This window comes from Hippocampus zosterae, chromosome 21, assembly GCF_025434085.1.
Source record: "Hippocampus zosterae strain Florida chromosome 21, ASM2543408v3, whole genome shotgun sequence".
In the NCBI taxonomy this organism is placed as follows: domain Eukaryota; kingdom Metazoa; phylum Chordata; class Actinopteri; order Syngnathiformes; family Syngnathidae; genus Hippocampus; species Hippocampus zosterae.
Genome location: NC_067471.1, coordinates 3275621 through 3303588, shown reverse-complemented (window position 1 = coordinate 3303588; position 27968 = coordinate 3275621). Strand labels below are relative to the sequence as shown.

The 27968-nt window shown below is 45.6% G+C and overlaps 2 protein-coding genes across 2 annotated transcripts; one reads left to right on the top strand and one right to left on the bottom strand.

Annotated features, from left to right (window-relative positions):
* Positions 1 to 22: 22 nt before the first annotated feature.
* On the top strand, positions 23 to 2412 carry arl1 (ADP-ribosylation factor-like 1). The gene is made up of 6 exons (XM_052055662.1): positions 23 to 148; positions 669 to 806; positions 1211 to 1292; positions 1362 to 1473; positions 1562 to 1740; positions 1817 to 2412. The coding sequence occupies exons 1-6, from the start codon at positions 145 to 147 to the stop codon at positions 1845 to 1847; spliced, it is 546 nt and encodes a 181-aa protein (XP_051911622.1). The 5' UTR covers positions 23 to 144; the 3' UTR covers positions 1848 to 2412.
* utp20 (UTP20 small subunit processome component) lies at positions 1829 to 26543 on the bottom strand. Its single transcript, XM_052055633.1, has 59 exons — positions 26281 to 26543; positions 25952 to 26032; positions 25812 to 25878; positions 25608 to 25740; positions 25353 to 25541; positions 25182 to 25263; positions 24965 to 25102; positions 24697 to 24852; positions 23712 to 23864; positions 23496 to 23630; positions 23284 to 23361; positions 23029 to 23207; positions 22589 to 22732; positions 21982 to 22070; positions 21784 to 21889; positions 21558 to 21708; positions 20735 to 20797; positions 20486 to 20653; positions 19729 to 19805; positions 19533 to 19612; positions 19190 to 19451; positions 18934 to 19113; positions 17830 to 17920; positions 17668 to 17753; positions 17335 to 17460; positions 17056 to 17222; positions 14313 to 14521; positions 14038 to 14181; positions 13866 to 13945; positions 13543 to 13775; positions 12861 to 13005; positions 12679 to 12766; positions 12456 to 12599; positions 12306 to 12359; positions 12070 to 12222; positions 11839 to 11994; positions 10664 to 10804; positions 10458 to 10595; positions 10240 to 10379; positions 10077 to 10159; positions 8528 to 8841; positions 8314 to 8453; positions 8067 to 8223; positions 7237 to 7335; positions 6983 to 7150; positions 6748 to 6914; positions 6500 to 6647; positions 6079 to 6195; positions 5815 to 5985; positions 5618 to 5749; positions 5132 to 5392; positions 4863 to 5045; positions 4655 to 4786; positions 4412 to 4544; positions 4088 to 4272; positions 3694 to 3996; positions 3220 to 3346; positions 3010 to 3155; positions 1829 to 2706 (listed from the first exon to the last, which is right to left on the bottom strand). The coding sequence occupies exons 1-59, from the start codon at positions 26329 to 26331 to the stop codon at positions 2551 to 2553; spliced, it is 8379 nt and encodes a 2792-aa protein (XP_051911593.1). The 5' UTR covers positions 26332 to 26543; the 3' UTR covers positions 1829 to 2550.
* Positions 26544 to 27968: the final 1425 nt, after the last annotated feature.

Here is a 27968-nt window from a genome sequence, read left to right as displayed (position 1 = left end):
CGTTTTATGTATGACATGATAGGTCACAAAGTGAAAAAGCGGAAGGAAGCTTACGCTGGGGAGCGGTGACGTCATCCAATACACGTCACCACACGGAAGCTTTCAGATCCAACCTGCGAGACGCTTCCTTTGGTCTGATCAAAAATGGGTGCGTATTCTAAAATACAACAAAATTCACATTTCTCAAATAATTTAACCATTAAGCTGTTGGAGTTTTCGTAGAAACGCACGAAAGCTTGTGTTTTGTCCTGCTTGTCGACTTCTAAGTGGCCCCCTAACTGATTTTGCTAAACTGGCTAAAGCTAAAGCCACGTTAGCTCATCGCAATATTTGTCTTTGCGTGCAGTGGACAATTCAAATATCACCGATCTAACCATTTTAAGCCAAAAACGTCACCCAAGTGTTGCACACTTAGCAGCAAAGTGACAGCTTGTGTTTTTTTTAAACATAACCTTACCTGGCTAGATTTGTTCAGGCAAACGGTGGCTAACCAGTCAAGCCGGCTGCGTCAAAGCTTCCGGAATGTCAAACATTCAAACAAACATGTTATTATTGTCGAATAAAGTCTTCACTTTCTCAGCTTTTGCATCAAATTAGCAGTTGTATGATTCACATGGTTGCTTTTTGGAGAGGAGGAAAAACACAGCAAATTGGGTGTGTACCTCCAGGTGGCTTCTTCTCCAGTATCTTCTCGGGCCTGTTTGGAACCAGGGAAATGAGGATTCTCATCCTGGGTTTGGATGGTGCAGGGAAAACCACCATTTTGTACCGTCTGCAGGTTGGGGAGGTGGTCACCACAATCCCAAGTAAGTACCGACACTACGTTTGGGAAAATCAACTAGTAATGTGCCATGGGGTGACATCCAATTTCACTTTTTCCAAAAAATTATCTATCACTGTTTTTTTTCTTATACACCTGGCACAGTGTGACTGCCAGAAGAATGGAATGCTCGCATAATATCGAGGACACATTCATTGCAAGCACCACATGGTGGTCTGCGCAGACAAAAAGCATCAGCCTTGAGTGATGCAATGCATAAAATTATGAGCTGACTAACATGCAGAAATAAAGCTGCGTCTGCTTACCTTCAAGGCTGACTCGTTCCTTCTGCACCAAACCGTCTTACTCAAATGCATTGACCCCGGACCAGATTACGATCTGCCACACGAGTATTTTGACTTGACACCCTCCATTGTCGCTCTCGTGCAGCAATCGGCTTTAACGTGGAGACCGTAACATACAAAAACCTGAAGTTCCAGGTGTGGGATCTGGGAGGCCAGACGAGTATCCGGCAAGTATACCGCATTGATATGTTATGTTTCCGGCATCTTTTTAAATGTCCGCCCCCCTCTTATCACAGGCCATACTGGCGGTGCTACTACTCCAACACAGACGCCGTCATCTACGTTGTCGACAGCAGCGACCGTGACCGAATGGGCATCTCCAAGTCTGAGCTTGTGGCTATGTTGGAGGCGAGTCTATACCATGGAGTCGTCATAATCTGAAGCGGTATGCTGTTTTCCTCGTGGTTATTTTTAATTATTATTTTTTTGAATCCAGGAGGAGGAGCTGAAGAAGGCCATCCTTGTCGTGTTTGCAAACAAGCAAGATATGGAACAGGCAATGACACCGGCCGAGGTGGCCAACGCACTGGGCCTCCCTGCCCTCAAAGATCGGAAGTGGCAGATCTTCAAGACCTCGGCGACCAAAGGCACGGGCTTGGATGAAGCTATGGAGTGGTACGTTTTTTTTTTTTTTTTAACGATGAAAACAAATGATAAGAGATGTCTGTTTACAGCGGCGTTTTCTCTGCAGGCTAGTGGATTCGCTGAAGAGTCGGCAGTAGAACAGAGGGGAAAAAAAAGACGACGATGACACGTGCCCCCCCAGACCCTTTTTTTTTGTAAATATCCTTCTGTATAAAACCTTGTGACTGACCTCGCTTCCCATGTACTCCGGCCAAACCTGGGACTGAAAAGCAGAGGCCTCGTTTTCTATTGTCTGCGTGAAAAGCATTGTTCAGAGGGCAGCGGTGGTCAAGGTTACACTTCCTACTTTCAAATCAATCAAAGTTGGGTGCCTTTGGTCGGATTCATTCACTCCCATCACCCTCAGAAGGCTTGTGCGTGTCAAACGAGCAAGAAACGCGATGACACTTTGCTAGGAGGCACCGCATAGCCGATTCTTTACACACTAATGGACCACGGAGTGTTATTTAAATCTCTTTTTGTACATGAGTGAATTGATTTGCCTGTCGTCGCACCACCATTTCTATTGTCGACATAGTTAAAATTATGCCCCCCCCCCATGGATTGCAGAGTACAGTTTGATTCAAATTGAATGGCTGCATATTTATAACTGCTTGTACAGTGAAAATGATTCCCAGTAAAGACTTTTGGTGATTGTAACAATCGTGTTTTACTTTTTTATGGGGACGATTTATAAAATGCTATACAAACCAAAAAAAAAAAAAAAGCGGCTCTAGGAGACTCTTCACCCATTGACATGATTCCGCTTTATCTATTGACAAAATGAGTTCCTTGACTGACTCACTGCACCATGGCCAGGTCTTTGAGCGCGTGGCTACGGTGCTTCTTGGCTTTATAACCAGGCCGCAGGAACTCGATCTTGCGCTTTTTGGCCTCGATTTTATTGAGGTGCTTCTTGACTTTCTTCTGAGCGGCGATGTCGGGGTTGGTCACCGCCTGGCAAGACAAAATCCAACAGTAACGTGTTGAATTTATTGACATGAAATTTTTGCATTGTTAACTCATTCACTCCCAAAGACGTTTTTAAAACGTCTTTTCAGACTTGGTCCAGAATTGGCTGGAACCGAATAAGTTAAAATGTGTCACATTTGTGTTTGAAGGGGACATTCCCTGGAAATACAAATCTGCACTTCAATGTCATTTCTTATTTTTACGAAAGGTAAATAAATAAAATCTCATTCCTGCAAGGAAAAAACCCCCCTCAGATTTTAAGTCACGTTAAGCCTGCGGTGGCTTTACCTGCATGGCTCGTTGTCGCTTACGCGCAGTCCGCCTCACTGCGAACTGCTTCTGCACCGCCGAGAAAGCCAGCGAGAAAGTCTCCAGGCCCATCTGTTTCTTCATCAGGTCGATCAGCTCCTGAGCCAGGTTCTTCAGTGTTGGGTCTGATGACGATGATATAAGTGAGCGCCCCCTTCAGGTCGACATGAAAGAAAAAGTGTGGTTTACCTTGTTCTGCGTAGGTGCTCTCCAGTTCTCTGTAGAGCGGCGCGATGATGGTGGTCAAATAGGGGCCGAGTCGCTCCTTGCCGAGGTCCATTGCGATTGCTCCCAAGAATTTAAAAACGCAGGTTCTCTGTAAATAAAAGGGATGGGAATGTTACAAAAACTCGGCATGGTAAAGTGTATCATTTTTTTTTTGCTTTAAAAAAAATGTAACTACAGGATTTTTGGAAAGTTGATTTTACATTTCACAACAGCTGCAACAAAACACAACACACTTTTCAATATATGTGTAGAGGTTTCAAAATCGCTTGAGAACATTTCTTTTGACTCTTCAGTTGTCAGAAAAGTATCATTTGAAGGAGCCGTGCTCCATTTTGTCTCTTCAAAGATTGGATGTCTTTTTTTTCCTACTCAAATTATTGTGTGATACCAAAAGTGTAGTGCATTGAAATGGATTTCCGGATGCTGCTTTGGTACCTTCAGCGGAACTTTGGGATTATGCGCCGCCTCCCTTTTGGCCATCAGTGACAGCTTTTTGATCAGCCAGAGCAGCGACGGAGGTTTGTCGTCCTTCACGTCGTCCGCTTCATCCTGCTCTTCCTCCTTATCCTCCTCTTCCGCCTCCATTTCCTCCTCAGGGGTGATGATGTTCGACTCGGGGGAGACCAAGTAGATGATCTTGCCCACAAAGAGGAGGTTTTTGATCACCTGCTCGCCAGACTCCGTGTCCAAGAATCTGGACTGCAGCTGATGGCAGAAGGCTAATGCCAGCTCTCTCATCTGCAGAAAAGAATGACGAGAGGATGTGAGAAGAGGATATTACAACTCTGGGGGCTGGGGGGGGGGGACTCGACTTGACATTGACCGTGACCTTTTTGTCCAGATTGCTCATGATGAAAGCGGCGGCCACATTCGGGGGTGATTTCCCACCTCCCTGCGCTCTCCACGCCGCAACCAGCTCCTCCGCCTGGTGGGCAGCGAAGAGCTGGCCGAAGAGCTGCGAGGCGGTCAGCCACACCCAGCAATGAGGGTGGCGCAAATGGCCTTCGATGTGGCCTAAAAATCGACAGCGGATTTTAACTCATTCAGTACCAGCCAATTCGAGACCAAGTCTGAAAAGACGTTTAAAAACGTCTTTGGGAGTGAATGAGTTCATGTGATTGGCTTGGTGGCAGCCGTGAAGTGGGCGGCTTACCCCAAATATGGGCGAGGGTGTCAGGAGGTTTGCTGAGCTGCAGGAAGCCGCAATGTTTGATCAATTTGGTGACAAGAGTGAGGTAAGTGAACAGGAGCCTGTCCGCTGCCCGCTCCTCCTCCTCCTCCTCAATCTGAAACGACATGAAAAGTCATAAAAACAGGCTTCCGCTTGACCCCTCTTGACATTGACAGGTACGCCGAGGCTATTCAGTGTCACATTTTGACCATTTTAAGATCGTACGTCTTCGTAGTTGTCGGGGTTGAGCTCCTTTGCCAGCAGCGGTAGCAGGCCATCGAGGCGTTTGGCAAAGTTCTCCTCTTCCACCTCCACGAACAAACCGCTAAGTTGAGCGCCCAGACGCTTCAGGCTCACCTGCACCACAGCAACCTTTAACGACGCGCTCAAATATGACCAAGCGCCCACCAGATGAAAAGTCAAGCTGACGTGCCTTCTCTTCATTCAGCCAAGTGCTGACGAGGGAGAACAAAGAATTCTGCTGGTTGACGTCCACCTTGGCCAGGAGGTCCTTGATGGCCATGGCGGCCATCTTCTTGCAGCGCGCCGAGTCATCGTTGACCACCACCAGGGCCAGCGGTGCAAAGAAGATGTTGCTGTACCTCCGAAGTAAAGTCTTAAGAGAATAAAATCCGGCATGGCGAAGAGTTAACACAACCTGTCAAGATTATTTGGGATTAATTGCGCAGCTCGAAAAAGTACCTGAGGGAACGTCTGGAAGACGTAAGCGAGCATCTCCAGCGCAGACTCCCTGCCCGTGTCGTGTTCATACGCCAGCTGGGCCACAATGAAGTCCAAGTGGTCCTGCAGTTTCTTCCCCAGTGGGTAGTCCAGCAAGTACTTTATATAGATCTGTCTGCAGTGCACTCGGATCATGGAGTTACTTCCGTTGACCGACAGCTTCGCTACTTTCCTCATCAGCGGCTGCATCTCAGGAACGATGAGCTTCCGCGACAGAATTGCCTGAGACAGGTCGGTGAAATTTTAAATCAAAGCGTTCCTGGGTCGGGATCCGACTAACATTTATCCCAACCTTCACATTTTTTGTTCTTCAATGTCTGCTGCTGATGACACGAACTATGTTGAAGTGAGTAGAATTTTTAATTGAGGCCAAAAGTAGTGCTTTGACACCGACTACAGGAGCCTGTAACCCTTGAAGGGGGCAGGAATTTTCACTTTTACACGTACCTTCAGGAGGCCGAAGGCGGTCGCCCGTCGAGACTGGTCATAGATGTCCTCCTCGGCGTATCCCAGCAGGACCTGCAGTTGGAGCTCGGAAATCCTGCTGTCCTTCACATTTTTCACCAGTATGGTGATGGTCTGAAAGAGACAACAAGTATGGCGAATACAGCACAGAATATGACAAGTCGTAAAAAATTGCCGACCTTAAAGCAATTCTGGACCAGGACGTAGTTCTCTCCACGGGCGGCTCCGGCCTTGGAGTAATCCTTAAGCAGGACAAAGAGCTGCTTGGTCAGCTGATTGACATTCTCCGCCACGGCAGGCAGAGGGAACTTCAGCACCCACGTGAAGGCTACCAGAGCTTCCGTGATAACCTGATTAGAGGGTGGAAAAAAAATTTGACAAAGGATTCGGGAAGTTATTCGATTCTGGAAGCCACGTTGGGTCAAAATGTGAGCTGCTCCCACCTTGACGTGCATGGAGGTGAGGCATTCAAGCAGCATCGGCACAAAAGGGTCTAACATCTCGAGGGCCGACTCCATGGATGATGTCACTTTGGCTTTCTTCAGACTCAAATGGAGCAGCTGTAGAACATGGAGTGATTATGAGCAAGGCACACATTTCATTCATTAAGAAAAAAAAAAGTCAGACCAATAAAAATACAGCGATAACATCGGAAGTGGAATGCAAAGAAATGTCTTCCTTTAATTTTTTCCCCCTACGCGCTCATTTTTTTGCCTGGCATTAAATGTCACTGGCAAAAATACATTGCAACGAACCCTTTCAGGGACAGTGGTTGCTACAGTGGACATCTGACGTTATCAGGTTACAGGGTGCATGAAAGGCTCGAGTAAAATTGGATCATTTTGTTCTGCGCTGGATCCTTACCTTAAGACCCGCATCCACCAGGATGTGCATGTTGGTTCGGCGGCTGACGGGAGCTTTCACACCGCCCCTCTTTGGAGTGGGTGGCAGGAGTAGGCAGCTAGGAGGGGGGAGTCGGGGGTCAGGTGGAGGCTTTGCTGAAGCTTTGTCCCTAAAAAAAAAAAGAAAAGAAAAACCACACACATAATGACATAAAATGAAAATAAATTTAACAATCAAAATGTAGACATGTTACTCCCTGTCATTCGTACTTGTCTTTCTTAGTGAGCAGAGGCAGGCTCTGGCTGATAAGACCGTGGCTCAGCAGGAGGATATCAGAGGAGTCCATGCCCGTATTTTCCAGCAGACCCAGAACCAGGCGCCGCAGAACTGCGGCCACGCGGTTACACACCTTCAGACTCTTTGAGGTCTCCAGAATCTGCAATGACAGATTGAATAAACAAACGCACGCAGTGAAAAGATCACAATCCAACGGACTCCGCCCACCTCCTTCAACGGCAGAACGAGCATGGTGATGCTCTCCTTGCTGCAAAACTGGGCCAGAATCTGGTAGGAGTCCATGCTCTTGCTATGCCGTGCCTCCATCAGTTTCGAGACAATGCCCTTCACCTCTTTCTCCTCGGCGACGACGCCAAAAAGCTCGTTGTTGAAGATCTGAGAAGTGCAAGGAAAAGCCAATGAATAAAAACAACGCGATCATACGCAAGTCCGAAAAACGAGACCAAGCGCTTCCTTCTTACGTTGATGAGCATGCTCATGCATGGGTCGAGGTCACCACTTTTCAGAGTTGGGCTGAGGGCCGAGAGCAGCTGGTACACAGTAAATGTCAGAACGTGGACCTGGGAGACAAATACACACAGAGAAGATGAGATGATGGAGTTGCTGCTCTGTTTTGGGGTGGATATTTTTTTTACGCTCATGTTCAATTTATATAACAGATGGCTCATTTCAAAATTATATTAAAAAGCGCATCAGGTTATGATACTTTCATTTTTTTGTTGTAATTTTGACCAATTAAAAAAATGATGACATTTCAGAAAAAAGCCACCTGTTGCTGAACCCTAAATTCATAAATATTACATCACATATTATAGTCATCATATTACTAATATTATTATTCTGAAAATCTGATGCGCCAGAGAAAAAAAATCAGGGCACAAAAAAGTGTCGACCAGTGTCATTATTTAATCAACTATTGTTTTATGTTTATTTTGCTAAAATGCGTATTGTATTATTCGCAATAAATATATTAAAAATATATATACAGAAAGAAAATCAAATGCAGTGGAGGGACTCATGCCCCCCACAAGTCGCAAAAATCAGCAAGTAACGACGCCCCCAAAATGGTTGAGAATTGCCCACTGTTGCCACAAGATGGTGGCAAACCAGCACATGAAGCTCCTAAACTAACCTCAAAATAGTTCTATGGCAGCAATATACCAGGAGCAAAACTTTTAAATGAGCAGCAGGAGACGCTGTACAGCTTAACTAACCCCCCAAAAATGCAACACATATTACAAGACCAGATAAAAGGACATAAGCGAATTATGAATTATGAATTAGTTTATACCTGGTAGCCTTTCACGAGGATACCCTGCATCTCTTTCAGCATGTACCGCAGGTAACGGCAGCCCAGCGTCTCGAGGATCTTCACCAGCGTTCCCCTGGCAACTTCGCGAACCTCCTGGAATCGGTTTCTCAGGACCACGCACACCTTGATCAGGATCCTGGACGGCAAGCAGAAGAAGACGCGTTGACCCTTTCAGAAGAGGACACATTGAAGCAAAGAGCGCAAAAAATAAAATAAATGGGGATACCCTGGCAGGTTGGCCTCCATGATGTGTGGAGGAAGAGTTTGCATGAGTTTGATCATGGCGAAGGCTATCGGGATGCGCGCCACTTCTTCTTCCTTCACCTCCTTGGATTTCACTGCCTTGTGCTCATCGTCACGTTTCACCTAGAGATTCGCAAATACACACTTTGCTGCCATTGACGGCGATTTAATAAATAAATAAATAAATAAAATCATACTTTGGCGTTGAGACATTTTTGAAGGCGAGGCAACACGCTGCTTGTGACGCTCTGCTGGATGGTGCTGATGAGCGATTCCAGCTCCTGTTGACTCTGCGGCAGACCACAGGAAACCACCACGGGCTTGGGAGCCGGGGGTTTCTTGGCTTTAGCGGCGGTCGCTTTCTCGGAGGAAACTTGTTCTTCATCTGGCGTTTCCACGGCGACAGCTTGCAGAGAAGGTTTGCCGTCTATCTCCATGGCCTCCTCATCGTCACTTGACTCTGATTGTTCGGCTGCGGCCTCTTCCTCGACATCCATCGCGGAACTTGCAGCTTCACAAAAAACCCAAAACAAAACGATAGAAGTGAACCCTTCCGAGCCGCTTGATCCTCACTAGGGTCGCGGGGGCCTGAATCGGTTGCCAGCCAATCGCAGGGCAGCCAATCGCAGGGCACACAGAAACGAACAACCATTCGCACTCACACTCACACCTAGGGACAATTTAGAGTGTTCAATCAGCCTGCCACGCATGTTTTTGGAATGTGGGAGGAAATCGGAGCACCCGGAGAAAACCCACGCAGGCCCGGGGAGAACATGCAAACTCCACACAGGGAGGCCGGAGTTGGAATCGAACCCGGTACCTCTGCACTGTGAAGCGAACGTGTTAACCACTGGACTACCGGGCCGCCTGAAGTGAACCCTTACTGTGAAACTCCTCCACAGCGAAACTTACATGGGCGAAAATACCCCCTAATGTGAAAAAAATTTCAAGCATGAAAGCTCCCCCTACGACGAAAAATCCCCCTGTTCCATTATACGAAATCTTTTTCTCTGCTCTTGGCTCGCGACGAGATTCACTACAACGAAAAGTCTTCCGCAAAAGTCGAATCCAAACAGCGACCTCTACTGCTTCGTTTGGAAACAGCAACAGCAACCACTACACTGGTTTACACATGCGCAGTAGTCCAGGAAGTATTTGTTATTGTTCATTTCAGACGCAGCAAGAACGCTGCATTGCTAAAATGGCGACAAAACGGACCTTTGGATGTCAAGCAGCTAAGACAAGAAGAGCTCTGACGCTGGAAGAGAGGGTAAAAATGATCAAAATGAAAGACAAAGGAAGCAAAATAAAAAAACATTATCCAAGAATTTGAGAAGAGTTGGGAAGCAAAAGAGTATAAATGACTTGCTAAAACCAACAGACAAAGTGGAGTGATAATTGTTTTATATCAAAAACAATTATATGTTAATGTTAAACAATATCAAATAAGTGTATGCTCATATTTATGCACTATGTACATTATTGGAATAAAAATAAAGAATATACATATATGGTGCGTGTGTGTGTGTTTACATCTGAGATAAAAATTGCGACAGTGAAAAACCCCCCGTTGTGAAAAATTTCTTGCTGCAAACATTTCGTTGTCGAGGAGTTTCACTGTATTTATCATGGGGAATACTCCAAAAATATTTACTTCTTAAATCCGAACTTAAATTATTGTTTTTTTTTAATGAAGAAAAAAAAAACAATTTTCAACACATTGTACCCCTTTTTAAAAGTTTTCACCTTCTTTGGCTTTAGCAGCTTCCATCTCTCGGGCGAGGGTCTCATGGTCAAAGTGGAATGCCTCAAGGACTTTGACGAGCAAACTGGAGGTGACAGGATGACGACAAAATGAGAGGAGTTCAAACGGAATATGAAAATAAGAATTCGTTGAGTGGTCACCCACCTCACAGCGAGCTTCTGCTCGACCTGCGACGTCTGCAGGACGTGAACGAAATGCTTCAGGTAGTACAGGTACTTGGACCAGGTCAGCCGGCGACACACGGCGGCCACAATGTCCACGCACGCCGTTGTCATGTTCTCGCGCTGTCGTGCACCACCAGGAAAAAAAATATTACGAGACAAAAGTCAAATGCATTGTGAGCGTGACGACGCGAGCGTCACCTGCAGCATTTTCTCGTCCATCAGGGCCGTCAAAGCGTAAGGCATGATGTAATTCTGCAACGAACGCGGCGACAACACCACAGTGCCCTCCGTTAGCTGCTTGGCTAACTTCCTCAGGGCTCGACCCCGACGGTGGATCTAGAGGAAGACACACACACAAACGATAAGAATCTCAAGAGGGAAGATGGATGTAAAAGATTCTATACCTGAATGTGCTTCATGTGCTCGAAGAAGTCCGACTCTGGGTCGTTGTAGTCGGTGAGCTGCACCATGTCTCGGAATTCTTTCTTCGTCGGGAAGGTCTTCACCAGGCAGGCGAGTACGTTGGTATATTCGTGCTGCACGCTCTAACATAGAGAAGACGGTAGACTTTGATTCAAATGTTCACTCCCCACTCCAGGTTTTGGGTCTTACAGTTTTGAATATTTCAGGGTTTCGACACGTATGAGAAAATGAAACGTAATACTTTTGGTCATATATAGCGTTAAAAGGAGTGTAAAACATTCAGTCGAGATTTATGTTGAGGTCATTTTTCCGGCACTAGGCAGCATTAGCACTTCATGTTGGACGCTGTACTTTTTTTCTTTACGAATTAAGAGGAAATTAATTGCAACATGAAGGATGTCAGAAACTCCTATTCTATTGAGTGTAAATTAAGTGTCCCCAGTCTCCACAAATGTACCTGTGTGGATTTGATCTCTCTCATCTATCTCCATCTGGACTCAACTCAACTGTATTTATAGAGCACTTTAAACCAACCGCCGCTGTTTAGAAAGCGCTGTACAAGGAGCAAAAAGAATTCAGACAACAACAAACAAGAAATGAATAGCAAAGACAGTAGAAAGCACAAAAACAGTCAAAACAAAAAATCAAGTCTCATGCACAGTCAAAACCCAAAGAAAGAAAGAAAGAAAAAAAAGTTTTAAGACGAGTTTTAAAGATTGGCAGGGAGGGGGCTTGCCAAAGGTTCAGTGGGAGGTCATTCCAAAGAGAGGGACTGGCAATGGAAAAGGCTCGAACCCCTCCGAGCCTCCGCTTCGTTCTTGGACGACGTACTTGTTTTGCTTTTTCGTCCTTAATTTACCTACTATCCATTGACTGACTTTTAACTCATTCACTCCCAAAGACGTTTTTAAACGTCTTTTCAGACTTGGTCCGAAAATACGTTTTTAAACGTCTTTTAAGACTTGGTCCAGTATTGACTGATACTGAATGAGTTTAATGCTTTTTAATGACGGAAATCCTGTATTTTGTGAACACAGCCGAATGACCGTTGCTTTTACTATTGCGCCTCCCTCCATTCATTTTCTAATAGTCTACTGTAGCCGTAATGCAGTATTAGAAACTTGATTACAAAATACCGCATTCAAAATGAAAATACCTCCGTCTTGCTCCGGAGTCCCTTGTGTATGGCGTCCAAGATGGTGTGTTGGATGACGTCCCGGTAAACCTTCTCCCCTGCGCCGACCGCCGCCAGCTGGACGATTATTGCTGACAGGCACAAGGTGGCGTTGTCGCTCAGCGACATGTCTCCGATCTGTAAAGATGAAGTCGAGTGTGACGATGGTCAAATGTATCAGCTTGACGCTCGGCATTCCAACAACATTGTCACCTCGTAAGTGTGGAAGCAGTTTTGTATGACGGTGCCGATGTAGTCAAGATCAAGGGATTTCATCTCTCTTATCCGCCTGGTGGCCTCTTGGAAAGCTGTCAGGCGGACGTCAAAGTAAACCTCATCCAGGTGGCGACTGTCGAAGGCGTTGAGCTGGGGAGGAGTGGTTATACACGTCAGGTATGAGAGAACTACATTTCGATTGACATCGAGGTATCCCAAGTGCTCAAAGCTACCTTTGTGGTCATGTCAGTGATGTATTTGAGCGAAGGATCCATGTCTGACAGCGTCTAAAAGCAAGAGGACAACACGACAGTGAATCAGAAACTTGAGCACCTGGAAAAAAAAATAGACTCAGAATTCCAAGTACCACTACCAGTATGTACCTGGAAGACGCTGGTGAGAGCCTTCCTGGGCAGCTTGTTGTGAATGACGGAGAAGAGTTTGCCGAGCGGCTGCAGAAAAGCTGAGGGCTGCACGCACTGCTGCAGCAAGTTCTGTATGGTAGCCAGGATGTCAAGTTCTGTTTCCTGAAATAAAGGCACTCCAGTCATTCACCGGCTATTAAAAAAAAAGTTTTGAAATGCGTAAGAAAAAAAGAAGCACTACCTCAGAGTTTTTGCCTTTCAATAGATAAGGCAGTAAAAGCCGAATCAGCGTTGAACTCTGCTTTTTGTCGCTAACAAACCGACTGATCCTGGGAGATGAATAAGAACAAAACAGACGCAAATAAGGAATCAGACACGGTTTAAAAAATTTAAAAAAAAACGAGGAACAAGCCGAAAACTTACTTGGACAGGATGTTGAGTTCCTTGGACACCTGTGGGCGGAATTTCTTCTTTTTCAGCCTATCAGTGTTTCGGACTATGCCGCTGAGGTAGTGCAGCACGGTGGTGATGTGAGGCAGTAAGAGCCTGGAGCCCTGCGTCCATGAGTCTGGAAAAAAAATATGTGCACGTTAACATTTGTCCGACAGTTCTGTTGGGCAGAGAAAATCTCCTGCCGAACCAAAAAATGTAGTGATTGCGCGCCATCTGCTGGAATCTCGGTTTTGTTGTGAATCTGAATTCATTGATGGGGTTCTCTGACAGCTTTTCAGACATCCTGTCTGGTTGGCGGCCCTCGAACGCACTTCACGTGCAGTCAAAATATTCGGCTGATTTGTTTGCCCATGTGTTGATTTAATGAATACAGAAGATGATGTGACATCGCCTCATGATTGTGTACACATTAGATGCATGCCGTTTGATGACGGCCTTCTGCGTTTTGAATGCTTAGCTGGCATCGATGCACAATTATAAACCCGTTTTAACTCATTCACTCCCAAAGACGGTTTTAAACGTCTTTTCAGACTTGGTCCAGAATTGGCTGGTACTAAGTGAGTTAAGAGGGGGCATCAATTAATCTATTGATAGGTCTCGGTCAGCAGACAATCCGTAAGAAAAACGGTTGAATGCTAATTGGTCCGCTAACCTGCAGCAAGCGTGGCTTCGGCGGGCTGCGGGAACACACTGCCGCCCACACTCAGCTCTGCCTCTGTCTCCGTGGCGACAAAGTCCTGCGTGGTTGCCAGGGCCTCGGCTACGTCCATGACGACGGCGATGGTGGCTGGTGAGATGTTCTTGGCGGACAGGAGGGCAAACACGTTCAGGAGAACGTCGCACTCCGGGTGGCCCGGCCGCTGCTTGGACAGAAGTGGGAAGTACCTGGAACATAATAGGAGAAAAAGCCAATTTAGGAAAACTCTACGTGGATTATATTGAATAAGAACAATGATGGAAATATGACATCGGAACCTGGGGTGTTTGCACCACACATGGATGAGCTTCAGGAGCGGTGTGGGCGAGTATGGACTTTCAGTCGGGAGGCGATGAACCTTGGGTCGGGGGGGGGGGGGGGGGGTGAAATCGCGACTAAGCGCACTCATTTTGAAAGCAACGGGAGCAAAGTTAAGTTTCCACCACTCACCTGAGGCCACACAACAGCCATGAAGACGCCATCCAGCTGATCGGCACTGAAGCTGAAGCTGTCAAAGTTCTCGAAAAAGTCCTGGATTCTCAGGATGCCGAGACGCCTCAGGTTCTTCAGAGGATTGATGCAACCTGGCCGCAGCTACGGATGAAAAATGGAGATACAGTCACAGTCCTGCTGTGGATGAGGTGAAGTACCAATAACCACCCAAAAAATAAAAAGCAACAATACAAGAGACGAATATCTAATTTTCATTCACGGAGATGGCCTACCTGTTCCCTGATCTCCAGCATGGCCGACACAGAGGCGGTGACGCACAGAAGAATCTGCAACACTTTGGGCAGGTAGACTTCGATGAGGTGGCCCAGCTTCTGGATGACCACGTTGATGATGTTAAGGAGGCTGTGCTGGCGACCCAGCGGCAGCACAGCGCCAATGTCCGTCCCGGCCACCGCTCTCTGCACAGCGTCCCCACAGGAACCTGAAGAGACAAGGACCAAGTTTGTTTTCAGGTTATGGAACATGAGAATTTTTTTGGCATCATACATCCATCCATCCATCCATCTTCTACCGCTTAACCGGGGCCGGGTCGCGGGGGCAACAGCTTTAGCAGGGAAGCCCAGACTTCCCTCTCCCTAGCTACTTCCTCCAGCTCTCCCCGGGGGATCCCGAGGCGTTCCCAGGCCAGCTGGGTGACACAGTCTCTTCAGCGTGTCCTGGGTCTTCCTCGGGGTCTCCTCCCGGTGGGACATGCCCGGAACACCTCACCGGGGAGGCGTTCAGGAGGCATCCGAATCAGATGCCCAAGGCACCTCATCTCATGTGGAGGATAAGCGGCTCGACTCGGAGCCCCTCCCGGATGACCGAGCTTCTCACCTCATCTCTAAGGGAGAGCCCGGACACCCTGCGGAGAAAACTCATTTCGGCCGCTTGTAACCGGGATCTCGTTCTTTCGGTCACGACCCATAGCTCGTGACCATAGATGAGGGTTGGAACGTAGATCGACCGGTAAATTGAGAGCTCCGCCCTTTGGCTCAGCTGCTCCTTCACCACGACAGACCGATACAACGTCCGCATCACAGCAGACGCTGCACCGATCCGCCTGTCGATCTCTCGCTCCCTCCTGCCCTAACTCGTGAACAAGACCCCAAGATACTTAAACTCCTCCACTTTGGGCAAGATCCCCCCCCCCCCCCCCCCCGACCCGGATGGAGCACTCCACCCTTTTCCCACTGAGGACCATGGTTTCAGATTTGGAGGTGCTGATTTTCATCCCAACCGCTTCACACTCGGCTGCGAAATGCTCCAGTGAGAGTTGGAGAGCCCTGTTTGAAGGAGCCAACAGCACCACATCATCTGCAAAAAGCAGGGATGCAATACTGAGGCCACCAAAACGGACCCCCTCAACGCTTCGGCTGCGCCTAGAGATTCTGTCCATAAAGGTTATGAACAGAATCGGTGACAAAGGGCAGCCTTGGCGGAGTCCTACCCTCACTGGAAACGATTCCGACTTACTGCTGGCAATGCGAACCAAACTCTGAAATCGGTGGTATAGTGACCGAACAGCCCGTATCATGGGGTTCGGTACCCCATACCCTCGAAGCACCCCCCACCGAACTCCCCGAGGGACACGGTCAAACGCCTTCTCCAAGTCCACAAAACACATGTAGACTGGTTGGGCGAATTCCCACATACCCTCGAGAACCCTGCTAAGGGTGTAGAGCTGGTACACTGTTCCACGGCCGGGACGAAAACCACACTGCTCCTCCTCAATCTGAGGCTCGACCTCCTGACGGACCCTCCTCTCCAGCACCCCTGAATAGACCTTACCAGGGAGGCTGAGGAGTGTGATCCCTCTGTAGTTGGAACACACCCTCCGGTCCCCCTTTTTAAAAAGAGGGACTACCACCACGGTCTGCCAATCCAGAGGCACTCTCCCCGTTGGCCACGCAATGTTGCAGAGGCGTGTCAACCAGGACAGCCCCACAACATCCAGAGCCTTGAGGAACTCCGGGCGGATCTCATCCACCCCTGGGGCCTTGCCACTGAGGAGCTTTTGAACCACATCGGTGACTTCAACCACAGAGATAGGAGAGCCCACCTCAGAGTCCCCAGGCTCTGCTTCCTCCAAGGAAGGCGTGTTGGTGGAGTTGAGGATGTCTTCGAAGTACTCTGCCCACCGGTTCACAACGTCCCGAGTCGAAGTCAGCAGCGCCCCATCCCCACTGTACACAGTGTTAGTGGTGCACTGCTTCCCCCTCCTGAGACGTCGGATGGTGGACCAGAATTTCCTCGAAGCCGTCTGGAAGTCGGCTTCCATGGCCTCACCGAACTCTTCCCATGCTCGGGTTTTTGCCTCGGTGACCACCAAAGCTGCGTTCCGCTTGGCCAGTCGATACCCGTCAGCTGCCTCTGGGGTCCCACAGGCCATAAAGGCTCGATAGGACTCCTTCTTCAGCTTGACGGCATCCCTTACTGCTGGTGTCCACCAGCGAGTACGAGGGTTGCCGCCACGACAGGCACCAACCACCTTACGGCCACAACTCAGATTGGGCGCCTCAACAATAGAGGCACGGAACATGGTCCACTCTGACTCAATGTCCCCCGTCTCCCCCGGAACATGGGACATGGGAAAAGCTCTGTCGGAGGTGGGAGTTGAAACTCCTTCTGACAGGGGATTCCGCCAGACGCTCCCAACAAACCCTCACAATACGTTTGGGTCTGCCAGGACGGACCGTCATCTTTTTGGCATCATTTTTTTTTTTTAAACGGAGTGAATGCTAACAATCAAAAGTGAACCACAAATCGTTTTACTTTCCCCCAATTAACAACATTAATAGTGTTTTAAAAATCCTTATATGGTTATGTTAAATCGAACCCTCCAGCGTTGTGAATTTCTTTATTACAGATTAATTCAATGTGCGTGAGGTCACCATTTTTGGGGGACGGTTTTGAACTGAAACTTGGCCTTAATAGCTGGATAAAGACCGTTTCTGAAATGTCAAGCTTGGTCACCTTCGCTGTGATGAGAGACGGGCTCCAGCAGGAGATCAACGAACATGCCCAGCTCCACCTTCTGACATCCAGCAAGAAAACGCAGGATGATGGATGAACGTGTAGAGGCGCTGGCCTTGCTCTGGAAGCGACTGCTGCCTTTACTGCGCAGACGGCCGAACAGGATCCTGTGCAACGAAAACATCACAAAAACCCACATGGACAGAAACGTGAGCTACTGGAATGACAGTGCGGCACAAAACAGAAGAACTATGACATAATTTAAAAAAAAAAAGATACCTCATGAGTAATGGAATGAGGCCAGCTCTGTGTGAAGCATCCACAACTCCCGTCTCCTCTGAGATGTTAAAATGGACGATTTCTTCTTTAAAATGCTTGTCATCTAACAGCTTCTCCAGATTCTCCCTGAAACAACATGAAACATTTACTAAAGGTAAAAAAATAAACACAAACACTTCATTTAGGCGAACAAACGATATAGCTTACAAAATACATATTTTCGCGAGCAGCGGCTATATCTCAACAGTCCCCGTGTTCAATACAAGATAGTCACCAGGGGCTCCATTGAAAGAAAGAAAGATGCTCTGTGTGTCCACCATGAAGGTTGCTTACTTGTACGGGACTGCGTAGGGGTCTTTGTACGTAAGAATACATTGGAGGGCCACTCGCTGGATTTGCTGGTCCTGGTGGCAGAGGAGCTGAGAAGAGAAACACAGGAGGACATTAGTAGTTATTAAAAACAAACAAAAACAGATTAGCATTTTTTAGGATTACTTGGTTGTAGAGCTCTCTCAGGCTGCTCTCCATGTAAAGCGAGCGAGGGTTGGTGAATTTGGCAAAAACATTCAGGTGGGCGATTAGCTGTCTGGAAGGAAATAAATGTCACAAATTGTATAAATATAATACAACAATGAAGACAATAATATTAAATCTAAAACGAAAGAAGGTGTTAAATAATGGAGAATTCACCCCCCTCCCCCCAAAAAAACATTCAGCCGTCATCATTTTGTTAGCAGACTAAACGCTACATCCTTGCTAGCTGACCAAACCGAAATACCAATTAGGCATTAGCATAGTCAGTTTGATAAATGCTCAATTATTTCAAGAAATAGTCAAAGAAACCATCCTGTGCCAGTTTTGGTGACAAAATGATTGAAATAAAACTTCAAACCTTACCTCATATGGTTGTTTGTCTTTTCAACAGGCTAAATGCTGACTTGCTAACCAAACTGTGAGACTATAATCATCATCAAAGCCATTGGACTTTGGTGACGAGTATAGTCTCCAAATATTTGATTTTATAAAGCTATTATTCTGTAGAACGTTTTCTGGTGTCACTTAAAGCCAACCAAATGATAAAAAGTCAAATAGATTCCGCCTTTCCTCATTTGACTGCCTTCAGCATTAGCTTGCAGGTCAACTACTTGCAAGCTAGCCAGTGTATTTTTCCACTCTCATTGATCAAATAGAAATGTTTTAAGAGTGCATTTCTCATAAGACAAGAACAACTGAAGATAAGAGAATAATGAAAATTCACAATAATAAAAGCAGTTATTACATTAAAAGGAGAATATAACAGTACTTTTTGTGTATTAAAAATAAATAACAGGAATGCTAACTTTCAGCTACACATTTATCATTCATCATTTAGCGAGAAATCTCTTTAAATATACATTTGAAAAATTAAATAAAATGCGTTAATTGAACACAATTTCATGTTTTTTTTAAAATTCTGAAATAATGAAAAAAAATAATACAGCATTTTCAAAACAAAATTTGGTTTAAATATTAAAAGCTGTTGTAATTTCTGCATTTTCAGGATCGTTCAAATGTATCGCTCTGAATTCACACAAGCATCCGTTCAAAGTGCACCATTACTTTGAAGCCGCTCGCCGTGGTGGCGCTTTCTTCTGCCGTTTATCCCTCTCCTCCTCTTCTAATTCCTCCTGCTCCTCCCCCTCCTCCTCAGTCATTATGGAGCCCTCGAACCCAGGGTCGTTCTTTTTCCTCAGGTCCTGAGTCGGTGCCACCAGCATGTCAGCTGGGTAAAACTCATTCCTGTTTCCGATAAGTCAGAAAGTGAGGATATTTGTGATCGGGTTGAATCTAGGGGTTGGGTCGACTGAACACTCACCTGATGAACCTCAGCAGCAGGGGGCTTAGCTCCCGGCTACGGGGCTCCACCCTGTCTGGAAACTGGGCCATGGCGCGCCACATCAGGCTGCGGAAGTTGGAGAAGTCCGTCCTCTCATTGGGGTCTGAGCTCGACCCGAGTTGCTGGAGAAACAGGACCCCCAAGTCGCCACTTTCGATGACGTCGCAACCGGGCCCAGTCTGGATCTCCGTGTCTTCCACTTCATCATCGCTGTCATCACCACCCTCCTGAAGTTGTTCTTCTGCAATACGGAGAAGAAGGAGAGGTGAACAACATTTGGTGATAGGAGCTTAAAGTACACCGCCAGAGTTGCGAAACCTACCAGCTAATACTGCCACCTTCTCAAGATGTTCATGATACACCATCCAGAACTCTTTGTTGTCCATCCCCTTGGCGTGGCTCCTGCACAAAACAGAGACTCAATGTTGATTTTGCACAAATAGAGCACAGCGCGTTCACCCATTTTCAAATAGACAGCAGCAGATGCCTACTTTTACATTTAAAAACTAGATACTAACCCAAGTAGCTCAATGACAGTGTCCCACAGTGGCTTGAAGTTGACAAACAGCATAGCTAAGAGGTAACGCAGAGGGACCTGGAAAGGCAAAAAGTGAATAACAATGACAATTTTGGCTTGTATTTCTCAACTGGGAGAAGTCAAATGAAGATTAACGTTTTAAAAGGTGATTTTTGTGATCTTTATCGTAATTTCATCGTAAAGGCGCAATTGGGACTTAGTTTGGGCTCAGAGCAGAGGTAAGCAAAAAAATATGTACGACGCTAATTATGTAGCGTAATTTTGTGGAGGCTTCATTCATTTCTACACAGACGGTTGTCATTTTACTCTTCTGTTTTTACTTTGAATGTCACCCATTTTTAATATGCTTATATTTGTATTTTATAATTCATGTACTTTTCATTCTTCTACTTCTCCCTTCCATAATTTTGTAAATTGGGAATTTCTCCATTGTGAGGCAAATAGCATTTTCTTATCTTATCTTATAGTGGCCATACTCGTTTCCTCTGTTCCCAATATGAAATGCATGTTCCACGTGTGTGCGCACGGTGTGTTTATAGAGATGATGACATGTGTATATGTGTGTGCTTTTTTTTAAATTAGCTTGGTTTTACAACATTTTCTAACAAATTTCAAATCTTGGCCCGTTTACGTAAAACAATCTCACGACGACGGTTTTCTCAGCAACAAAGTAAACTTAGCTCATTTCGTCACAGTGCTTCAAATTTCCGGGGGGAATTTGATGATCTCATCCGTACCTGCTGAAAGGTGCAGTGTGGCCCCTGGGGCAAGCTGCGCTGGACTAGGTCATGCCGCAGCTTGCGCAGGTACAGCAGCTTTTCCCGGTAGTCCTGAAGGGAGGCGGGCACCAGCTCCGCCTGCAGGCACATGGCGAACACCGGCTGCGCCTCCATGCTTTCATCAGGCTGGACGAAAGAAAAGCCATTGGACGCGTTATCAACGGCGTCTATTGAGAATGAATTTAATTTAAAATGTGAGAGCTATACCTCCTCTGGGGCAGGAAGCTTTGGCTCAAAGTGCGAAAGGATCCTCAGGGTCAGCAGACGCATCTAGAAAATAAGAAGTCATGATAGTAAAAGCATGTTCACATGACTACCGTATTTTCCGCACTATAAGGCGCACCCATGAGCAATGAATTTTCTAAAAAGCCGACAGTGCACCCTAAAATCCGATGCGCCTTATATATGGCGTTAGTTTCTTTATAGTCGCCATTGTATCCCTGGTCGTGTACCTACGCCATCCAGTGGTGATTATTAGCAGGAACCAATTGTAACCTAAAATGCTTTTTCCGCCCGACGTGTATTTGCCAACACACACTCAAAGAGGCAACTACTTTGTGAGCTCTGCGAAGATAATACCAAAAGCATAGTTAACTACTGACTAAACGAAGGAAGGAGACAAGCAAAACATCAAAGGATATTTAGCCCTTTGTGGAAGTGAGCCCATGAGGGTTGTGTGCCTTTTTGTTGATTCGATTGTCTTCATAACTTTTGTCTTTCATCTATTTTGTCATGCCATTTGTATTTATACGTTTCATGTCCATATTTGTGACCAGTTCTCACGGCTTTGTTCAAGCGGCAGGAGCTGTGAAGGCTCTATATAAATTATTATAAGTATTAATGGTATTGTATTGTATTCCATTTAGCGTAGCTCCCTCTAGTGGATGCATAGCACAAACACAGCCCTAATGTGGTTTCTATTTTATGCGCCTTATTAGGCCATTCATTGAAGGTGCGCTTTATAATCCGAAGTGCCTTATAATGCAAAAAATATGGTACATAATGCACCAATGTAAGTCTTTAGCTGCACCTTGGATATGTTAGAGGACACGTTGCTGTGCAGAATCTGGTAAACGTCTAAAAGTGCATCATGAGATAGGTGCTCGGAAGCACCACTCAAGGACAGGCGGGTGTAATAGAGGTCTCCGAAAAGCAGGGCTGACAGCTCTGTGGGGAACTTCCTGAAAGGAGCACACCATAAAAGCCTTGTTATCGAAGGCATACTCCCTAGTGTTGTATTATTTTGTCACATATACCGTAGGATGGCGGTGACTTTGTCCACAGGGACCAAAGAGAGCGGCCCAGCTGAGCTGTCCAGAGTGAGGAGGCAGCTTAGGGCTTGTGTGGCAACAAACAAACCAGCTGGGGAGACGGAAAGGTTAACAACAATGCAGTAATTAAAAATCAAAAATGAATTGTTGAATTGCAAGGGGGTGGAAAATAAGATGGAATACCTTTTGCCAGTTTTCCCATCTCAATTTCACACAGTAGGTGGTTTAAAAAGGCAGTGACTGCGGGGAAGACATTAGCGGGAACAAGAGGCCTACAAAAGACAAAAAAACAAACAAACAGTATTTTTGTCAAAAGTAGAATAATTCTTTCTGTGAATGCAACATGATGCAAATGCAGGTAAATATTTTTCGCTATTAAGTTTGTCAGGACAAATTTTAAAATGTTTAATTTTAATTAGGCTTAAAAAAATCATTAATTTTATTGTTGAACATTTACAAAGACAATTTATTAAGACTCGTGTTTTCATGATTTGATTAGAAACATTTCCCCCTTATTTTCTTAAGTGTCCAAAAAATGTATTTGTATTATGTGGCTGCAAGTTTAAGAAAAAAACGTTCCAGAAAATATTGGGTCAAGAAATCCCAGATAGCGAAAAAAAACAAACAAAAAAAAAACAGACAACAAAATTAGTTTTGAATAACATCATAGGCGTTTGCTTTTTCGGTAACCAAAAATGAGGAGGTGGAAAAAAAATCAATTAAAATCGGATATGTATGAACAAAAAAGACTTGATTTTTAAGCCCCATCACCCAGTCACTGATGTATTACCTGAGGTGAGGCAGCAGCACCAGTGCACTCCAAGGTAGCGACAGATCTGCAATGGGCCCATTTTGCTGCTCAGGTAATGCAATGAGTGACAGCACCAGCTCAGGCACTGCTCTCTGCTCTGGTTTCTCTTGGTGACTGAACAGGCTGACAAGAAATACAACATTGACCCCACCCCCCCCCCAAGAAAAAAAATCAGTAAAGCTTTGTTAAATTGATACATAATACACCTTGAGTCTATTGAGATACCAGTCGTTGATTTGGGTCGATTTTTTGCTCTGAGACGAAAATTGAACCGAGCAACTCAAGATGCCACAAGATGGCGCCAAAGCTCTATCTATCTATCTATCTATCTATCTATATATATATATATATTTTATATAGGTTAGACCCGGGGCTTTAACCTGTACCTCACACAGAACAACTTAAAACTCCCAAGTCACCCGGTAGTCTGTCCCGTGAAGAGCAGTGGGTAGGTCTCAAAAGCCATGGCGCCATCCATTGGCGGCGGCGCTTTGGCCAGGATCAAGTTGACGAGCACCTCGAGGGCACGGTGGCGCGACACGGGATCGCCGCAGGCAAACAAGCCGGCGGTGAAGAGCAGGAGGGTGGGGAGGAAGAGCTGGTGTCGGCAAGAGCGAGGGCGTTATTGTAAAAAGCTAAAAAAAAAACAAAAAAAAAAGACAATGCCAACTCACCTGCTCAAACTGCTTCATGGGAAACATCTCCTTGGTGAACTCCAGGATGAGGTCTTCTCCCATTGAGCTGGCAAACACCTGCAGGATGAGGAGGAGCATTTGCGCAGTGGACCACAATACAGTGATACCTCAACTTGAAAAATTTGAATTCATTCCAAGACCAAACTCGATGCCCCCGTTCCCCCTCAAACACACAAATCAATCAGGCATACCTTGTGGACTATCTGCTGGACGAGAGCATCAGGGAGTCTGATGTTTTCCCCGAGCAGCAGGGAGGAAAAGATTTGGAGGAGGAGCCGTGAACAGGGCGCGGAAAGCGTCACGCTCTGCACGAGGCGCAACGCGGTCTACGAGACAAAAATGACACTTGGTGACAATTAGAACTTGAACACGCTTCGAAGGAGATGACGACGGTGCTCCACTTGTACCTGGCAGACGGCCTCCGGCTTTGTGATCTTCGCGCCGTCCTTGTGAGACACCAAGGTGTGGAGGACGAACAGCAGCCTTTCCAGCTGCTCGCCTGCGGGGCCAGCCTCCTCTCCCTTGGCCTCCAAAATACCAAAAACTTCATCCACACCACCCTGTGAATTCGGGCGTAGGTGACGTCGGAAATCATTAATATGATTTATCATTAATTATTGCTTGTAACACCGTTCAAGGTAATTGGAGCCATTTTGTGAGGTCTGAAGTGTGCACCAAACCGGGAGCTCTTCGCAATCAATACCCAAGAAGTCGGTCCATGTGACTTTAAAACGGTTCCTTATTTCAATTCATTAATGATTGAATAAAAATAAATATACTTTGTCTTTAAAGTTGAATTCATTTTATTGACCAAGCCAGTCAATCAATTTTCCACTTTGGCGTGAAGTGAAATGCCTACAATCTGTTCCAGACCCCTAAAAAGCCAGTTTTGGTTGTGTTTTTAAATAAAGAAAAATAGCAGTGTAATATCATTACCATTCCAGCAAAAAATAAAATAAAATAAATAATAATAATAATTTTTAAAAAAGTAAAGAAATTGCTTTCATAAAGTGTCATTATTATACAGTGGTACCTCTACTTATGAACGTCTCTTCATATGAAATTTTCAAGTTACGAAACGCCTCAACAGGAAACTATCGCCTCTTGTTATGAAAGAAATTTCTACTCACAGCTCCGAGTTTCCTGAACGCAACATACTTTGATCTGCTGTGCCATTGGCTATTCCCGAGCATCTTCCTGGCATCCCATTGGCTAAGAGGGACCTCTATCGAATGTGTCTATGCGTGTCGATAGATGAATAGATATGTGTCTTTGCAACATCCTCATCACAAAATATTGATCTACTCGCCATAGTTTCCATCGAAGTGATGTTTCACTGAATTTAATGCTGACCACCAACCCAGCTAAAACCCGGCACCTCAGCCTTCTTACCTGGAGGGACTCCCAAAAAACCAAGAAGTGCTCTTTGTCCACATGATTGGCTGCAGCCTGGGCTGTGTGATCCAACGCATCTCGCACCAGGTCCCACGGTAAAGGGGCTCCCTGGTTGGTTGCAGGTCCCATCTTCCGTAGCGCAGCAGGGAGTGCCTAGTTAGAGGAGAGGTTGAGGCAAAGTCAGTATGTAATGAGAAGCCTGGGGTCAAAAACTCCAACTGAAACCACTTTTACGCAACCATTTTACAACAAAAGTGTCTCTTACGGTTGCCGCACAGGAGTGAAACATGTGCCGGACACCTTTGCACATCTCAAACAACAACTGGCCGGCGCCTTCTGCCTTGTCGGGATTCTGCTGCAGGTCGGAGAACACGAGAGACAGCAGGGCATCCAGATCGGAAACCTACGGGATAGGACAACACCGAAGATTTGTACAATTGTATCAAAACATAAAAATTGATTCTCGGCCATTCAAGACCTACCTTTCTCATCAGAAATGCAAAACTCTCTGCTGCGAACTTGCGGATGTGCTCCTTCTTGTGCTCCAGTAATTTGCTGTACAGGCTGACAGGAGGAAATATAGAAATTTGAATACACCAATATGACCAGAATTTTCATCCTATTTCGCTGAAGACAACGGTAGTCTTCTTCACCTGTAGATGTTGTCCATGTCTTTCACCATGAGCCTCCACAAGTACTTGTACAGGTAGGAAAGGCATGTAAAAACCCATTCCAGCACCTCCGTGTCTTTGGTGTCCAGCATTGCTGTGATCAGCGTGAAGAAGTCCGGGAAGTGAGGGTAGAAGTCGGTTTGCAGGTCTCGGGCCAACCGCACCACCAGACTGGGAATTAATTATCAGGCAGGTCAGGTTTAGCCAAACAAAAATTGTTGCCATTGATCATATTACTCTAGTAGAGGTTGGTAGGCCAGGCTGCTGGTGACTGCCAGGTGTGTTTTCAGACTCTCCACGATCGACTTTTGATGGAAAACCAGCATGTTGAACGACTGACACTTGTTGGAGACCTCCTTCAAAAATGTAGCTGAAGAAGAAGAGTTGGTGAATCAGAACTTAATTACGAACAACGGAGCAATCGTTTTGATTTGGACATACTGAAATTTTCCGTCACGTTGAGGTCTTTCCATTTTGTCAGGCCTTCAAAGAAATAGGTTTCGACTTCCTGCATTCCAAAACGACGTTATGAATGAGTTACCTCAGTAAATTAAAATGCTTCCATGATCTGTAGGACATACCTCTGCATAGGATCCGGTTCTGTCGATCCGGTGGATGACGTTGATCTTGACATTGGCAAGCCGCTCAGCAAAGGTAAGAAACTGGAAGGTGTATTTACAACACAATAAGTTGTGTAAAAAATGCATGAGTATAATTGAACAGTGTCGTCTCGAGTCATATAAAAGCAATTTGTAAGTACGCACAAAAGTCGACTATGGGCTAGTTTGCACGTTGCAGACAATTAGCTTGAATACAAAGGCGTTACATGTAAAATTTTAAAAAGTTTTTAAAAAGGTATGAAGCTACTTCAACACGTGTACACAACAGTTTATCATTTCTGTGTTCTTACCCTGTAGGTGTTCTCGGATCTATGATGCGCAGACTTGGATTTGATCTTCATCTCGGCTTCGTCGTTTGTCTTCAAATGTAGTCGGAGGCCGCCGCGCGGTCAAAATGATTCATTTAAATAGTTTCTTCGTGAATTCTCAACGCTACATTTACGAGTGTTTACACGCGTGCCGGATCGTAGAGCGCAGCCATGATGAACACAAGGCATCATGGGAAATATAAGATCTGACGCGAGGGAACGTGATGCGGGAAGACTGATCGAGATCACTGCCTTTCACTTCCGCTTTTGTTTCCGTGCGCTCTGTCCTGTGCTTCCGGTTTCGTTTGCACAGACGGCGAGTCTCCTAAGTTTTTATCAATAAAGAAACGTTTGACTCTGTAACATCAACAAAGTAGATGTAATAGATATGACATATGAATTGCAACAATTTAAAGATGGATGGTACTTTAAAAATGTAAAAGTTTCAATTATTAGCTCATACTTTAGCTAAAACTATGCCTATGTAATTTCATAATTCTGTTCATAAAACATTCTCGTGAAGGTCATCCTGATACAAGTGTCAGATGGCATGAAGAATACAAGCTTTTAGAAAAAAAGCAAAGCTAGTCACAAAAACATGGTGTGTGTGTGTATGTAATGAAATGTATTATTATTATTATTATTATTACGCACTATGCCAGCTTGGCCAATTTACAGATCTGTTACCCCCTCTTCATTTATGTACCTGCCTGGAATGTCCCCCTTCCTCCATAAGTCCTCGAATCCTGCTTTTTGCTCAGTCCACCATTGATATCGGAAAATACATAACACTTGACTGAATCTAATCATTTTGATTACAGTGTCAGAGAGAGGCCCCTGTGGTTGGAGGCCTCTTTTGCAGCTGCGGAGTCTACTACGCCTGGACAGAGGCTCTGAGAGGCACTGAGGCTCAAGGCTCTGAGCGTCCCTGACAATCACTATCATGTCAGCCATGCTAGTGCTGTCCAACCGCGTGACCCGTCTGCTGTGAACCCTTCTCTACATTGTGCAGACAGTCAGAACCCACTCAAAACAAAACAAAAAATCAGTAAATAAGGTCAATAGTCTGACGGAGGCAGTCCTGAAATACACGGCTAACTGAAAAAAAAAAAAAACACTGGCAGCAAGTGTGCACGCTGGAGGGAAGTCACTCCTCTGCCACCAGCTGGAAACACACAAGAACTGAATCATGACATTTTACAATCTGGCTGTAAGGTTGGTGTCATGCTTGCGGCCTTCCTGTCAGTCACCATCCGCTGTGTGCTGAAGTCGAATCCATTCCCATCACGGAGGGAGGCTTGACTTTTGGGAGTGAGTGTGATGAAACAGGGAAAACATAAAATACATGCAACAAATGTTTTTTTTTTTAATGACTTTACAATAATGCGCTCTATGCACCTCTACTTGTCTAAACATGGCATTCTGAATAATATTGCATTTGTGGAATAGTAATTGTTTTTATCCATCTCAGGGAGCTGCCATTTTGTCTTGTACTGACACTTGCTGTCAACTTAAAATGACATCAGAGTGCCGAAGGGCTCAGGTAACGACTGTCACGGCTCACCTGTTTGGGTTTGGTCGGGTGATGTTGATCAGTTGACTCCTTTGGAACAATTTTTTGTTTGTATTTTACAATGACTTTTTTTGTAGTTTATCTCAACTACAACAAC

Bases quoted from the DNA above. Each gene is read 5' to 3' on its own strand.
- arl1 (XM_052055662.1), top strand. The intron at 807-1,210 runs GTAAGTACCGAC...GCTCTCGTGCAG, and splicing joins GGTGGTCACCACAATCCCAA to CAATCGGCTTTAACGTGGAG. The intron at 1,741-1,816 runs GTACGTTTTTTT...TTTTCTCTGCAG, and splicing joins TTGGATGAAGCTATGGAGTG to GCTAGTGGATTCGCTGAAGA.
- utp20 (XM_052055633.1), bottom strand. From the start codon at position 26,331: ATGAAGATCAAATCCAAGTCTGCGCATCATAGATCCGAGAACACCTAC. The intron at 17,921-18,933 runs GTAATGGTGCAC...ATTTCCTTCCAG, and splicing joins CCACGGCGAGCGGCTTCAAA to ACAGCTAATCGCCCACCTGA. The intron at 4,787-4,862 runs GCACGTCAGCTT...GCTGTGGTGCAG, and splicing joins CTTGGCTGAATGAAGAGAAG to GTGAGCCTGAAGCGTCTGGG.